The sequence below is a fragment of the Lutzomyia longipalpis genome, chromosome 2 (assembly GCF_024334085.1).
Source record: "Lutzomyia longipalpis isolate SR_M1_2022 chromosome 2, ASM2433408v1".
NCBI classification, from domain to species: domain Eukaryota; kingdom Metazoa; phylum Arthropoda; class Insecta; order Diptera; family Psychodidae; genus Lutzomyia; species Lutzomyia longipalpis.
The window spans coordinates 22,802,483-22,817,446 of record NC_074708.1 but is presented as its reverse complement, the minus strand read 5'-3'; the positions used below and the strand labels follow the sequence as shown (position 1 = coordinate 22,817,446).

Sequence of the window (14,964 nt, the reverse complement as noted above, 5' to 3'; positions counted from 1 at the left end):
AAAAATTATTAATTAGTTCAGTTATTTGAATTAGAAGTAACAAAATAATTTATTCTTCTTGTGTACTTTGTACTTTTTCCCTAGAAGAAACATAATCTTTACAAGATCAAAGCTAAAGAAGTTTGCGGAAATTTCTTTTCCAAATTAATACAGAAAATTATTTAATTTCACGAAAAAAATGATGAATGAGGAAAAGGATCATTCTTTTAGGATTTCATGCAATAAAAGAGAAATATATGCTCATATAAAATTATTATATTTCCCAAAATTCAATTTTTCCAAACACACCTTAAAAAAAACATTTTTTAATTTGCAATGAATTTTTCTTTAACAAATATTTTAACAAAAACCCAGTGAAAAAAAATTGAAAAAAAACTAACTTTGGATTGAAATATCAAAAACCGGCAAAGAATTCTGAAAGGTCCGTCCTGTCGGTAAGGAATGTCTGGTCACTTTTAACTTTATAAGAGGAGAGACCTTCTTCTAGTTAGAAAGACACTTCGAGGGGAGCGCGCTTCATCCTGAAACTGATATCGCACTGCCCCATCCGTATAGTGTTTGTTTTTCCTCTCCACCAAACACATCAAATAGACAATGCACGAAATTTTATTTCACTACAGATAAGATTATGTCCGTCTGTTTGCCGTTTATGCAATAAAAAAAACTCTCTCAGGCTCTTCTTCTCATCTAAAATCTTTTCTCCTATACATTTTCCTTTACTATATACAATATTAGAGACATGGTAAGAAGGAATCACATGCGTTACCTTTGTAAATGCAGAAATCTTCACAGTTCTGGAGGACACTTTGAGCTTTCTCGCACACGCTCTATTGGGAAGGCTTAGTCTTCCTCATGGCGCGATTGACTTTCGATTCAGACGGACGTCCCAATTCTTCGCAAATAAATTTACCAACATTGACTAATTTTTCAAGATCAACACCCGTTTCAATACCCAATCCATGGAGCATGTAGACAACATCTTCAGTGGCGGCATTTCCGGATGCTCCTCGAGCATAGGGACAACCACCGAGTCCTGAAACTGATGAATCTACAACACTTATGCCATATTCGAGTGAGGTGAGGATATTTGCAAGAGCTTGCCCGTAGGTGTCGTGACAGTGGACTGCCAATTTATCCGCCGGAATGACCTTGAGCACCTCCTGCAACATCTTCGACATTGTTCCCGGAGTTCCCACACCAATGGTGTCACCTAAGCTGATCTCATAACATCCCATATCTAACAATTGCTTTGATACACGCGCTACAGCTTGGGGTTCAATAGCACCCTCATAGGGACACCCTATCACCGTTGACACGTACCCTCGAACACGAACATTTGCCTTCTTGGCAGCATCCAGAACCACTCGGAAACGTTCAATGCTCTCCGCCGTTGAGCAGTTCGTATTCTTCTGGGAGAAACTTTCCGAAGCAGCCCCAAACACAGCTACCTCGGTGGCCCCAGCAGCCAGAGCAGCCTCAAATCCCTTGATATTTGGCGTTAAGACTGGATAGGATACTCCTGCCTTCTTTACAATCCCCTTCAGTACCTCCATGTTATCCGCCATCTGAGGTACCCATTTGGGGCTTACAAAGCTGCAGGGGAAGAGAAAATTAAATTCTGATACACCTGATGGAGAAATCGCAATCCCAACCTTGTCGCTTCAATGGTTTTGAGGCCAGTCTCTGAAAGTCGATTGATTAACTCAATTTTGGTGGCAGCTGGAAGGATTTTTGGTTCATTCTGGAGCCCATCGCGGGGTCCCACCTCCACGATGCGAACACTCTTTGGCCAGGAGGATGACTTCTGCAGATGGAGCAGTCCCGGAAGAACCGTGAAAAACAGCAGGTGGATGCCATAAGAATGAGTCACACTGTAGCATTGAAGGTGACAAAAATGTCGCAAAAATGCATCTTACCGAGAAGAATCGGCGACTCCCAAGACGTCGGAGGTAGGGGTGAGTCTGCAAGCACTGGAGGGTGGTAGTTATTTTCATTTTGGAAGGTTCTAAATTACAAAAATCACCGCAAAAATTATATAATTTCAACTTCCAAAAACTTCAAAACAACAAACGACAGTGATATTAAAATACGCCACGGGCACGTAATATAATGTGTCTTGTGTAATTAATGTAATAATTGGGTGGTGTAATTTTTTTTCTTGACGCCAATTTAATATTTTATTAGGCATAATTTGTGTATTTTTCTTTTATAGTTTATCTACTTTATAAAAATAAATAAAACACAAAAAATATGATTATTTATAAAAGAAGAGGATTTTGGCGCCAAAGGAAACCTTATAAAGTCACATTACCTCCAGTCAATTTCCACTTTGACACAAAAGAGGTTAGGAACCGGCGTGTTTTGAAAGTTATCTCTTCCTTCCTGGACAACTTCTCTCAGCTGGATAAATGAGAATCCGTCGTCCTCGTAATATTCCCACTTGGCAGTTGATGCTTACAGTAGCTGTTGGTGTCTTCGGAGGTGTTTACATCTACAAACCACTGTTTATCAAGTACAAGAAAAACACCACATCCCCCGAATCATCAAGCTCTGCAGCAGCTCTCACCGGAAGTGACACATCTGGAAATCGATAAACACAGTGAGTTTTTTGTATTCTTTGATTACTGATTGCAAGAAGATTGACCAACAATTCTGCAAACAGGGTTAAAATGTCAAAATTGGCCAAATCTCCTTTACTGCCCGTTGTGACCGTGATCTGCTTGACTGGTCTCTTCTGGTCATCATACAAGATCTTCTACAGGCCCTATGCACACCAAAAACAACTGCAGGAAGCCGAGGCGTATGCAGAGTTCATTTACCGGCGCGAACAACGTGCCAGGGAGGCGTCGAATGAGTAGGAATCACTTTGAATTTCTTCATTCTTCACTAAATTCAAATGAAATTTAATTAGAAATTAGATTTATATTTAGACAAAAAGAGTGCATTAACATTATTCTCTGTGGGCTAATGGGTAAAACTTTTAAATGCGGATTATTGCATGATCATCAATGAGGGGGATGCAGTTCATGCGCTCCTGGATCACAGCCAAGTACGTCATAATTGATCAATAGGGATCTTCCTGAATCCAATTATCAGCATTTTAATATGATTTTTGGCTATTGATGTTGCATTTTTTTCCACGCATCTTTCGCTACTTTCGGCTCAATTAAGCGGCGGATACTTAAAATGAAAGATTAATCGTCAATTTCTAAAAGAGAGAACACATTTCAAGTTACGATGTTGCAGGAATGAGAAAATATGAGCAACAGAGGTAAGCTACAGAAACTTCCAATAGAAGTGATTCTAAATTATGTTCTAATGGTTTGATCTCTTATGAAATGATGATGATCTTTTGTGATCTTTTATACTCTTGCAATCTTTATGATAAAATATCACGATTTTGCAATTTAAAATTATATTTCTTATATTTACCTAAAAAAAAATCTTTAAAAAATCCTTTCTTGGAATAAAAATCAAATAATATAATTCTTAAACAAAACTTTCAATAATATAATGAGATCATTGAGTTTAGGGCGTAATCCGGATTTAAAAAAACTCTAGCAAACAAGATTAAATCCACGCACATGATCGCAAGATCAGTGAAAATTTCCTAGAGGATTGTAGCTAAAAATTCAATTTGGCGAATCTTCAAAATGAGCCACCAGCTAGCCTCAGCTCAACCGATTTAATTCTCGCCAGTTGATCGTCTCAATTCCGCCGCGACGGTTCTCAAGCGCGCAAAATCCCGGGGAGATCTTTTATACTCCTACCGTCCCAATTTAAGATCTTTGCAAATTTAATTCTTTCCCCCCTCAATTTGAATAAAAAATCACATTTATTTGCAATTTTTCGTGATAAATCCTCCAAAGATTTATACCCAAAGAGGATTTCAGCTTAGAAGTGTGGGGAAGAAGTAGGAAAAATTAATATATTAGAAGGTAGTTGATTTTTCCCTCAACGATGAATGAAGATATTTCTGCGGGATACTGAAAATCATTCTTTTTTCTTCACTCTCTGCCCGCAGTGAAAAAAAGTGAGAAACGAGTGAAAATATGTAGCTATTTTTAAATAAATGTAGTGTCCATATCAGCTGTATGTTTTTCTGCGTCTTGTGTGGATATTAAAAAGAAAGAAAAAGTGAATCTCAATCTTACGCAATCGCATAGTTTTATCTAAAAAAAAAATAATAAAGAGAGAAGAGACCACCATTAGAATTTTAGCGGTGGTATAGTTGTGTGTGATTTAGTGCGAAATCCCCATCCAGGAAAGGCCACCAAGGGCAGAGAAGGAGAGAGAGTGTGTGTGTGTGTGTGTGTGTGTGTGTGTGTGGACCAGGAATACCACAAATCCGCGCGAGGTCTGTCGCATTCTACTGATTAGCCCCACATTGCCCCAATTCCCTTGAGACGCAAACGGTGTCTCTTTATTTGAAAATGGATTGAGGAATACTTGGAAGAAGCAAAGCCAAAAGGTAATAAGCGCGCAACGAAAAGGAAAAGTGGAGCGATGATCATGCGTGTGTGGATGAGGAAGAGTCGCACACGGTGGTGGCTGAAGAATGAAATTTAGGGAAAGAGGAGCATTCGCAAGATTCACTTCAATAGAGTAGGTCGGTCACAGAATTCGCTTTTGATGATTTAATAATGCTTCACCCGTGTGCGACTCCTTTCACCATTGCGAAAAAGTTTGTGTGTCCAAAAATAATTTTCTCTCGTCTTCAGTTTAACTGCGTCATGCGGAACGCCTTTTCACGTTTTTCATATATATTGCCAACCAGACACCGCCAATTTTACATTTTAATACGGGGAGTATTTTCCCTTGAAATTCAAACAAACACCCATTCACCGCGCGCAGGAGGAAAAATTCACATAAATTTTGACGCAAAAAAATCACGCAGGAATTTCCTCCAAGTAAAAAGTAAACTGAAAATTTTTCTTGCAAAAATTCACAGGGTGCAAAAAATTTATTTGCATGTTTATGTTCTCAAAATAACAAAAGTTCTAAAAGTGTTTTAGGCGGTATAAATTCTTTTCCATTCTTTGCATACCATGCGAACGAAATAAATAAGAGACAAACAATATTATTATTTTAATACTCAGAACATGATGAAATCACAACCGTGACAAGGTTTAGGACAACGGTTCCTTTCTCACCTGTGGGAAGAGAACTTAGGAATCCGGTGTTGTAACCAATGAGGAGAATTGTCACTCTTCTTTACAAAAATGATTCCATTCACAGCTTCTGAAGAAGACCTAATTAAAAATTTAGGAAAAAAAGGCAAGATTTTTCTCATCAGGAGTAAATACTTTTTACTAGCAACTATCCAGTTTTTCCATTAGCACGATTTCAGTTCACTTTAAAACTATAAATTAACTATAAAATAATTTCTTAATAGATTTTTTTGCAATTACCATATCATCTTCAAGTTCAATGATTGATTTATATAGCCTAAAGATATCAAAACGTCGCGTTCTTTTGACTACCTACATTAGAACATACAAACAGAATTCAATAGCAAACTAAAAAAAATCGATTTTATAGTTAGTATTTCTTCAATGTACTCGTCTTAATATTCTACTTTTTGAAGTTGATTCGAGACGCTGAGTATGTCTAAAAATGGAATAACACGTTGGAAGGGTATTGAAATGTTAGTTTTCAAACATTTATTTATGCGCTTTATGCGTGACTGATATTTAAAATAAACAATTCTTTACTTTCTGGAGTAATGAGCATAACTCACTGACTTTATTTGCCATATGGATAAATCCGTTTAAGCTTACTTATTACACAGAAAGTGACTCTTCTAATCAAGAAAATATTTCTGAACAAAAGAAGGAACTTTTCTGCAATGCAGCGACGTTTGGACAATTTTTTTATTGTCTTCTTCAAGCTGTTAATTTACAAAAATTATTCAAAGTATTAGAGAAATGATGCCTTTTCTTTGGCTGTTTTTCCGATTTTTCTTCTGAATATATTCTATTTTGCCGGAAAAATAGACAAAGAATGGCACCTATATGATCAGTAAATATTTCATTTAGATAGGGAATTTTTTTGATTATTGAAAATTAATAAATTAATTTTTGTACCATGTGGTAAAACAAATCGTTCTGCAATTATTTTTAAAATAATTTATCCGAAATCTATCTAAATTAAAATTTAATTCTTATTTTTTTTTTTACAAATCTCTAAATATAGAAAATATCCATTACTTTTTTTATTAGATCCTATTGTCCCTAATTTAGTTAATAATGCACAAACTCTATGGGAATTTAAGTAATTTCTCACTGCAAAAGTGGAATAATCGTAACAATTAATTCATCGTCGCGTGTGAAGAATTGAGCCAAAGAGCTATGTTAGACATTAGACATGAATTGTACACTTGAAAAGTGTGCCTCTAAAAATATCCTCGTATTGTAGTCGCAATTTGATGTTGATCGCGCAAAGGAATGATGTGAGAGAATGTTCACCAACATATCGACGAGATTTGCTTTTGGCGCCAAAGAGGGCAGAGCAGAGGGAAGTGCATTGTACTGCACGTTTTTTTTTTTCATTCCAGAACACACAATGCACCATTTATACCCCATTTCCAAGGGTGACCAACTCTGCCCACTGGGATTTCATCCTCAGGTCCGGTGGCCAACGCGGTGTAAAAGATGTTTCCGGGACTACAAGGAACACGGTGGCAAGAGGAATCCCGAAGATATCATTGCTTCATCGCCCAATCTGTCGGATTCCTTTGCAAAGCCACCAGCTCGTGTGTGGACTTCGAGTCAGAATCTATCCACAATCCCTAGTCCAGAACCCGGTGAGTCTTCTCACAGACGCTTTGGTGTATTTTATAGCCATAAGATTGCAATGATAATTATTTGTTTCATCTTCCTGCATAATAAAATAGCGATCATTAAATTTATGTTCAAATTTAATGGAAATTCCTAAATTCGTTTCATCAAATGTTCATTTTATGCACAAATTAAATTTAAATTCAAAAATAATCTTCGAATTCCCTCCCTTTTAGCTCCACCTCAGCCAACAATCCGAAGGAGACCCGCTTCGTGGACTTCCACACCGGACTTGGCAGAGGATGAACAATCCAGCAGTGATGCAAAAGTGGATGTTACAGTGAATCTGCCAAGGAGACGACATACAGCAGCAATTGTCGAAGATACCAGCGATGAGGTACAAAATGTTACCATCAAACGACCTCCACTTCCACCTTCATCCGCAAAAACTGCCGCAGAAATTCCAAATGATCTCGTCATCCTCAAGAGTGACTCTCTCGCGGAGCGCTACCGCAAAATGCAAGCACTCAAGCAGCATCGAAGCTTTGAGAGGGAGTCCAGTAGTCGAGAACGATCGCTACCCAGGAAATCAGAAGAAAAGGAGAAATCCCCATCTCCTGCTGCCAAAAAAGACACAGAACAACCCAAAAGAGTCGTGGAGAAGGCACCTGAAGCTCAAACGAAGCCAGTTGAAAGGCGAGTCCGACAGAGAAGTATAGAAACCATTGAGGAAGCACCAGCACCTGAACGAAGGGCCAGGGTGCGAAGTACAGAAGTGCAGGAAAAGAAACCGCCAACTGTGGCGAAACCTCCGGCAAAACCAGCCCCAAAAGTGGAAGCACCGAAGACAGAATCAAAAATCACAAATCAAGACATCCAATTCCTCATGCACGTCAAAAATAACACTGCCCAGAAAAAGCAGGAGGATGCATTCTCAACTACAACAGACACAACGGATACCACCCTCGTGGGGGCGTCAGATAAGAGCGATCGCAATCTCATAGAACAAATTGAGAGTCTAAAGAAGGAGCTAGAAGTAACCAAGACACGTTGTGAACGTGCTGAGCGAGACAAGAGTGATATCCTCCTGAGGAGACTTGCCTCAATTGACACGGTGCCCAATCGAACAGCTGCATCGGAAGCTCTGAAACTGCAGCAAAAAGTGAATGAGATGAAACAGGAGCTGGAGGATTTGCGAGACGACAAACGCAGCCTCTCACTCAAAGTCAAAGAACTCGAATCTGATCTCGATGCTCGTCCCGCAAAGACAATTGAGCACGAATTGAAGATGAAGCTGAAACAGGCGGAAGCACTTTGTGAATCCCTAATGGATGAAAATGAAGACATTAAGAAGGAGCTGAAGAATATGGAACAGGAAATTGATGAGATGCAGGACAATTTCCGCGATGAGCAAGCCGATGAGTATTCCAATGTGAAGAAGGAATTGGAGCAGACAACAAAGAACTGCCGCATCCTGTCGTTCAAACTGAAGAAATCTGAACGAAAAATTGAACAACTAGAGTCTGAAAAGCAAGCACTGCAATTATCGGGAGATCTTCCAACAAAAATTAGGCAACTCGAGGAAGAATTGCGTCTGGCTAAGGATGTGGCGAAGAAGCTCCAGAGTGAGGTGGATACGAAGAAGAGAGCGCCTAGTTTGGGAAAAATCGGCAAGTCAACATCAGCTGATGGGAAAATTACCAGGGAATCCCTCACAAGGGGTGGCTCTCAGGAAGATCCATCGCAATTGCAGAGAGATCTTCAGGATTCCATGGAGAGGGAAGCCGATCTCAGGGAACAGCTGAAGTTTGCTGAAGAAGAGGTCAATATATTATTCTTTTATCCTTTTCCAATCTAATTTTTTTCTTTGTATTATCAGGCTGAAAGCTTTCGGAAGAAGGCTTCACGGATTGAGGATGAGAACGAATCCCTGATGATGCAACTCAAGAAAATGGCATCGAAAAATCGAGGTAAAAATAAGATAAGATTTAAGATAAATAAGATTTAAAATAAAAGGAAAAATAAATAAAAATTTAATTTTATCAGGAACTAAACTAGGATCATCCTCGAGGAATCGTTCAGTGGAGAAAGATGAAGGCATTTCAGATGAGGAAGATCCCGCAGAATTGCGTGTTTTGCTGGAACTAAATGAGCAAGAAGCATCTGTGCTGAGGAGAAAAGTGGAGGAGCTCGAAACAGGGAATGATAAGAAAGACAAGCAGATAAAGGAGCTAGAGGATCGTCTCCAGGTTGCTGCAAAATCCCAGAAAAATGAAGTGACTGAGAAACCGAAACTCCCAACTCTTCTGTCCAAGACTCCCGCTGGAATTAATGCAGCCAATGAGAAGAAGATTAAGAGCCTAGAAGAGGAGTTGAGCACGACGAAGAAAAAGCTTCAAGAGAAAACTAAAGAAGTGCAGCAACTTCAGGATACTAAATCCAAGCCACAGGATTCCAATGATCAGCAGAGTGTGAATCTCAAGCGACAGCTTCAGGTTGTTGAGTCCGAAGCGGCAATTCTCAGGACAAAACTTCAGACAGTTGAGCAGGAAAATGATAAACTCGCCACGGAGAATAAGAAACTCCAGCTTCAGGCAGCCAGAGGGGCAAGGAAGGATTCAATCCCAACCCAAGTTAATTCCACAGAGAATGGGGAAGAGCTGAAAAAACTTGAGCAGGAAAAGGATGCTCTTAACAAGCAGCTGAAGGAACTTCTGGATGCAACAGCAGAGAGTCTTCCAACAAGAGTAGCAAAGAAATACTCGGAAAATCTCACAAAATTCCAATTGAAGGTAATTAAACTTGAAATCGATGCATTAATCCCTTAGTTTATTCTTTTATCATTCATTGCAGACAATGATTGAGGATCTTGAGAAAGAAGTTATCCAATATCGGGCTATTGCAACGAAATGTGGAGCTGATAAAATGGACAAGTTGGAAACTGACAACAGCAAACTTTCTAATCAACTCAAGGAATCCCAGGATAAACTAAAGACAGCAAATTCAGAAATAAGTAAGATTTTTGACTAAAATTTTGATTTGAAAAAGGATTTATTTAAATTCCTTTTTCTTTCATTCCAGAAACCCTGAAAACAAAGGTCACGAACTCCACGAAGTCCAGTGATCTGGAAAACAAGTTGAAAGCATCCGAGAAGGAGAACAACAATCTCGTGGACAGAATAGCTGATCTGGAGGATAAAATATCCAAGCAGGAAGGGCAAGTGAAGCAACTGCAAGCAACAAATAAACTCCTTGAGAACCAAGTATCCCAAGCGAAGGATGAAATGAAAAAAGTTCAGGAAGAGTTGGAAAAGGAGAAGAGAGAGAAAACTCGTTGGGAGAGTAAGGTGGCTGACATGGATGCTGATCTACAGACAGCACGAAAGAACACAGAGAAAGTCAAAGCAAATCTTGAGAAAGAAATCGCCTCCCTCAAATCTAAATCCTCCAACTCTGATGCCCCATCGAAGGTAGCGACGCAGCAGCTGAAGGATAAGGTGGCAGAATTGGAAGCCACAGTAGCAAAGGATGTGGAAAAGTACAAGGATCTGACGGGCAAATATGAGCTCCTGGAGGAGGAGCATGTGCTCATAAAAGCTCAGCTAACTACAGAGAAGGAGAAGGCGCAGAGCGAAGTTGCTGCGCTGAAGAAGAAACTCGCAGAAGCAAAGGATAAGGATTCCAAGAATAAATCAGAGACTGAGACCCTCAACAAGAGATTGTCGGAGGCCAAAGAGAAGATTGCTGATCTCGAGGGAAGGAACGTGAAGATGAGTGCCATTGAATTGGAGAGAAATCGCCTCAAGTCCAGCCTCGAGGAGACTGAGAGGATGTTTGAGAAGCTAAAGAAGGAGAATGAAATGAATGCAGATCAAGTGATGCAGTTGAAGCGTGAGAATGATGAAGCCCGGAAGAAGTTGGATGACTTTGAGAGGGTGCACAAAGTGGAGAGATCTCTGAATGACCAGAATGCCCTATTGGAGCAGGAGATAAAGAAGCTGCGACTGAAAGTGGACACAACAGAGACCTCCATGAAGGCAGAGGTGGCATCGACGCGCCTCCGCTACGAGCAACAGGTGACTAATCTTCAGTCTGAGCTCTCTTCGATGCACAATCAATGTGAACGATTCAAGAGAGACCGGGATACGTTTAAGCAACTTCTTGAGGGTGCCCAGAAGACTATTCACGATCTCAAGCACTCCAGTGGACGCCATAGTCGTGCCAGCATCCACAGTAGTGGTGATGAAGATGATAAATCCAAGATTCTGGCTCTTGAGCAGCAAGTGGGATGCCTCGAGGATGAGCTGAGTGAATCCCGGCTTGAATGCAGCAAACTCAAGACTGAACTCGTGTCCGAGAAGACGAATTCAGAGATCAAAATTAGTGAAATGCAATCACAACTGAATGAGTATGAGGAAGAGAAAGTCCTGGGTAGTGGTCGTACCAAAATTCCCGGAACAAAGACTCGTCTTGAATTATCATGGCAGAAGGAACGCGAAGAGCTTCAGAGACTCCTGTCCGAAACTTCCACACTGGCACGAGATCTCCGACAGACACTCTTCGAGGTGGAACGTGAGCGTGATAAGGAGCGCCTCGAGATGCGCAGGAAGTTGGATCAGCTCAAGAGAAACACCGAAGATGAAATGGAGGAGGGAAGAAAGAAAATCTCCGATCTCCAGTGTGATTTGCTCGAACTTCGGGATGCCCATGCAAAGCTCAGGACAGCTAATGAAAAACTCAGGCGAGAACGTGATCGCTTTGAAAGAGAACGTGAAAGTGCATCCAAGAGGCGTCTCGAGCAGGATGGAGAAAAGAAGGTGGGAGCTCTGCTCCAAACAGTGGATGAGCTGGTGAAAATAGCCCCAGAATTGCAGATTAAGACTTCAGCTACAGCAAATGCCACACATTTAGCTCCAACACCCGTTCCACGACGTAGCAAGAGTCGTAGCCCCTCTCCGGGACCATCTCCAATACAGATTTCCTCCGTCCTGGCACGCCTGGCTGAGGCATCGGAGGAATTGCGACGATACCAGAGACTCTGTGAGGATGATCGAGAGAGGGATCGCGTGCGTCGGGGAGGTATGCGAAGAGCTGCATCAACGGAAAATGATGAATCCTCAAGTCGCTTCTCATCGAGAGTTTCGAGATCCTCAACACAGAATGGTAGTCTCTACCGCAAGAGTTTATCCCTGGATCAGTCAATGCAGCATGAGCAGCAAATGATTTGGAAGCAGGATGACGACAGCATGTCATCGCTGCAGAGTATTGACTCCGAACTGGGAGGTATGGTGCGGGATTCAAGCTTGGATTCGCGCCTTTCAGCAGGATCAACACAGAGTGATCTCCCACGGGGGCCCAGAAAGAAGAAACGCGGCATTATGGGGAAGCTGAGGAGCTTGACAAAGACGAAGAGTGTTGAAAGTGATGCTTCGGTAAGCTCAAATGATTTTTTTTGGAAAGAATTTGATTTAAAACTGTTTTCTCTTGTGCTTTTAGCAACAAGGATCAGATTCAGATTTAAGCTTACCTGGTGATCGAGAGAGAAGTAAGAAAGACCTAAAGGGTCGCCTATCTGGGATGTTCCGGCGTTCCCGTGGAAGTAGCATGGAGAAGTCAATTGAAGATGCCAATATTCCCGTTGCAGTTACCACAATTGATCCCCACGAGAATCCCGAAGCCGCTAGAAAGGTCTGTAACCGTCTTTGAGACTTTTGGATTGAAAGATTTAAATGCCAATCAAAATGTTTATCTTGCAGGTGATGGTCAAACCACCTACCCCATTGGCGACTCCATCATCGAACAGAAAAAACAAAATTTAGTATAAAAATGTATAGTAAACCATTTAATCCATTAATTCAGTTATATAATAAAAAGAAAATCATTGTCACGGAAGAAGAGCATAATATGTTGCAGGAGTTTCAAAATTTAATGGCGTTCTTCACCACCTGAACTGAGACATCACCAGACATCACTGAAAGGTCCCCAATGCTGTCTTCAGCTATGAGAGACATTTTCTTCCGCTCCTGCTCTACAACATCTGGAGGTAGACGCGCCGTCTTGTAGCGACACACATGCCGGGTGACACCAGGAGTCTTTTCCGGATCCACACTGTCCCCGATGAGTTTTAGCATTTTCGGCCCCGCTGCCACCGGATTAACTCTCTCATCGTGCACCTTGGCGAAAGCAGCCTGAATACATGCCTTCTTGGGCAGTGTCTTCATCTTGGGTGAGAGTTTCACCTCAATATTCTCCTTCTCTCCCACTGAGCGGAATTGTGGTGATGAATTAGCTGCCTTGGACGTCTTTTCATATTTCTGTTGCACATCAAGCCTGTTGACGATGAATTGCGGCACAGACGGGGTCTTGTGAATGTACGCGGAAATGGGGCTCTTAATATGATCGTACTTCTTTGCCCGAATCTGAGGGATTTTCGATGGCACACGAGGCTGCTTGAATGCATTGTTGCTCTTGGGGATAGCACCTAATGATGAGCTGTTGGCCGTTGGAGGAGGTGTCTTAGTCTGCTGGGGCTGTAAACCCATTTTCTTCCGGTACTTCTCACCCTGTTTCATCAAATACTCAACCCTCTCGAGGGAATCATTGAACTCCCGGGACATACTGAAGCTCGAGTCGTCCGTGTGCTCTGTCTGACTCGTCTGACTTGATGAAGGATGAGAATCTGTCGTCTGAGATGTTTCAGAGATTTCCGATCTCTCCACTCCAGAAGCTCCGGAACTTTCGTCAGACAATTCAATGACTTCCACTTTCTCACTCAGTGTCTCATCGGTGTCATCCAGTGCACTCGATCCTGTCTCCTCTGAACGTGCTGTTTTTGCCAATTCTTTCAGTGCAATTTGGAATAAAAAGCCAAGACTTATAAGCATTTCCTCTCACAAAACAAAAAAACATATAATAAAATTCCAACGCCTACCTGCTGTGTAGAAGCTGCAATCACTTGTAGCCAGGGTACTCTCTTCGAGAATTGTGGACGGACAATTGACGTAGGGATTCTTTCCGGGAGTTCCTCGAATGATGGTCTGCTCGCACAGCATGGACGGTGGTTCTACATCATTGAGAATTGTCTCATCTTCAACATCTTCCCGCAAGTTCGAGAAGGCACTTTTGGGTGACTCAACACTCTGGATCTTCCCCATGTAGTGGTAATTGTAGTCCACTGTCTTCTCACAAACTTTCTCAGCTGCCAGGAAACTCTCATCTGTACCTGCATTCCACATACTCAGTCCCTCTTCCTGTGAACTTGGCAACTCCTCTCCATGTTCACTCTCAACACTTTCTATAACCTGCTGGATTCTCTTTGTGGCGTATTTGCTACTTCTTAAACTCCCGGACATGATTGTTTCCTCCTTTGATTCTTGCCTCCTCTTCTCCAGCAGTTCAGCAAAACTCTCTGAAAGTTCTCCGCTTGAATTGGAATCCGTGCCACTTTCAGCTGTGTAATATCTGGGGATGAGGAAAAAAATAGGGGAATTTGAGAAGCAATCCTGAGGCAGAATTATCCTTCAAACTTACTGATGAACTGAAAAATATTCCTTTATTTCCGAGAGTGTTGGCGTCCCAACCGTAAATGCCTCTTCTTCCGACTCAGCACCGCTTGAAAAACGAGACATTTCCTTTGTTGCCCTCAAGATAACTGTTTTCCACGATTCTCCTGGTTATTTTAACAGGATATTCGGTATTTTTATAATAATTTCGCACTTTATTTGCAAGGTAAATTTTTGAACGAAAAGCCACCGTTAATTGGATTGAAAATTCACAAAAAACGACGCAATTTGACATTTAAATGTCACATCAATTGATAAGAGAAGAGGCGTCATAGGACACACCATGGACATTCCACAGAAGATTTTCAATACTTTTTGATTTTCATTTTCATTCTTTAAATTTTTTTTTGTGAAAATTTGGTTTTCCTTTCTCAAATGATAATGCTACATCGAATAACGACAGTAATTAGAAAAGTTTGCGAAAATCCATTTCAGGAAAAAGAGGAAAAAAGGGTCATGAAAACAGATAATTCCGAATATCCGCCGGCTGATAACCGTCCCACTCATATTAGTCTCGAAAAAATCATAAAAAACGCATTTTCTTTGCGGAAAAACAGCAGAAAAACGCAAAGCCGGAAAAATGAAAAAAATTTGTTCAAAAACGGAAAATTCGGTGTCTTTTG

General features: G+C 41.0%; 3 protein-coding genes across 4 annotated transcripts; 1 reads left to right on the top strand and 2 right to left on the bottom strand.

Annotated features, from left to right (window-relative positions):
* Window positions 1-235: 235 nt before the first annotated feature.
* Window positions 236-2,574, bottom strand: LOC129789727 (hydroxymethylglutaryl-CoA lyase, mitochondrial). The gene is made up of 3 exons (XM_055826748.1): window positions 1,917-2,574; window positions 1,653-1,804; window positions 236-1,593 (listed from the first exon to the last, which is right to left on the bottom strand). Exons 1-3 carry the CDS (start codon window positions 1,992-1,994, stop codon window positions 828-830), a joined length of 996 nt encoding a protein of 331 aa, XP_055682723.1. The 5' UTR covers window positions 1,995-2,574; the 3' UTR covers window positions 236-827.
* Window positions 2,487-12,684, top strand: LOC129789560 (myosin heavy chain, striated muscle). 2 transcript variants are annotated; one of them, XM_055826422.1, is made up of 10 exons: window positions 2,487-2,599; window positions 2,663-4,471; window positions 6,557-6,805; window positions 7,016-8,601; window positions 8,659-8,749; window positions 8,826-9,571; window positions 9,633-9,792; window positions 9,861-12,211; window positions 12,276-12,467; window positions 12,536-12,684. In XM_055826422.1, exons 3-10 carry the CDS (start codon window positions 6,565-6,567, stop codon window positions 12,596-12,598), a joined length of 5,430 nt encoding a protein of 1,809 aa, XP_055682397.1. In that variant the 5' UTR covers window positions 2,487-2,599; window positions 2,663-4,471; window positions 6,557-6,564; the 3' UTR covers window positions 12,599-12,684. The 2 variants fall into 2 exon arrangements, with proteins under 2 accessions (XP_055682397.1, XP_055682398.1); XM_055826423.1 differs by lacking the exon at window positions 2,487-2,599 and having other exon boundaries at window positions 2,854-4,033.
* Window positions 12,594-14,561, bottom strand: LOC129789659 (uncharacterized). Its single transcript, XM_055826651.1, has 3 exons — window positions 14,310-14,561; window positions 13,711-14,240; window positions 12,594-13,620 (listed from the first exon to the last, which is right to left on the bottom strand). Exons 1-3 carry the CDS (start codon window positions 14,405-14,407, stop codon window positions 12,698-12,700), a joined length of 1,551 nt encoding a protein of 516 aa, XP_055682626.1. The 5' UTR covers window positions 14,408-14,561; the 3' UTR covers window positions 12,594-12,697.
* Between the last annotated feature and the right edge of the window lie 403 nt (window positions 14,562-14,964).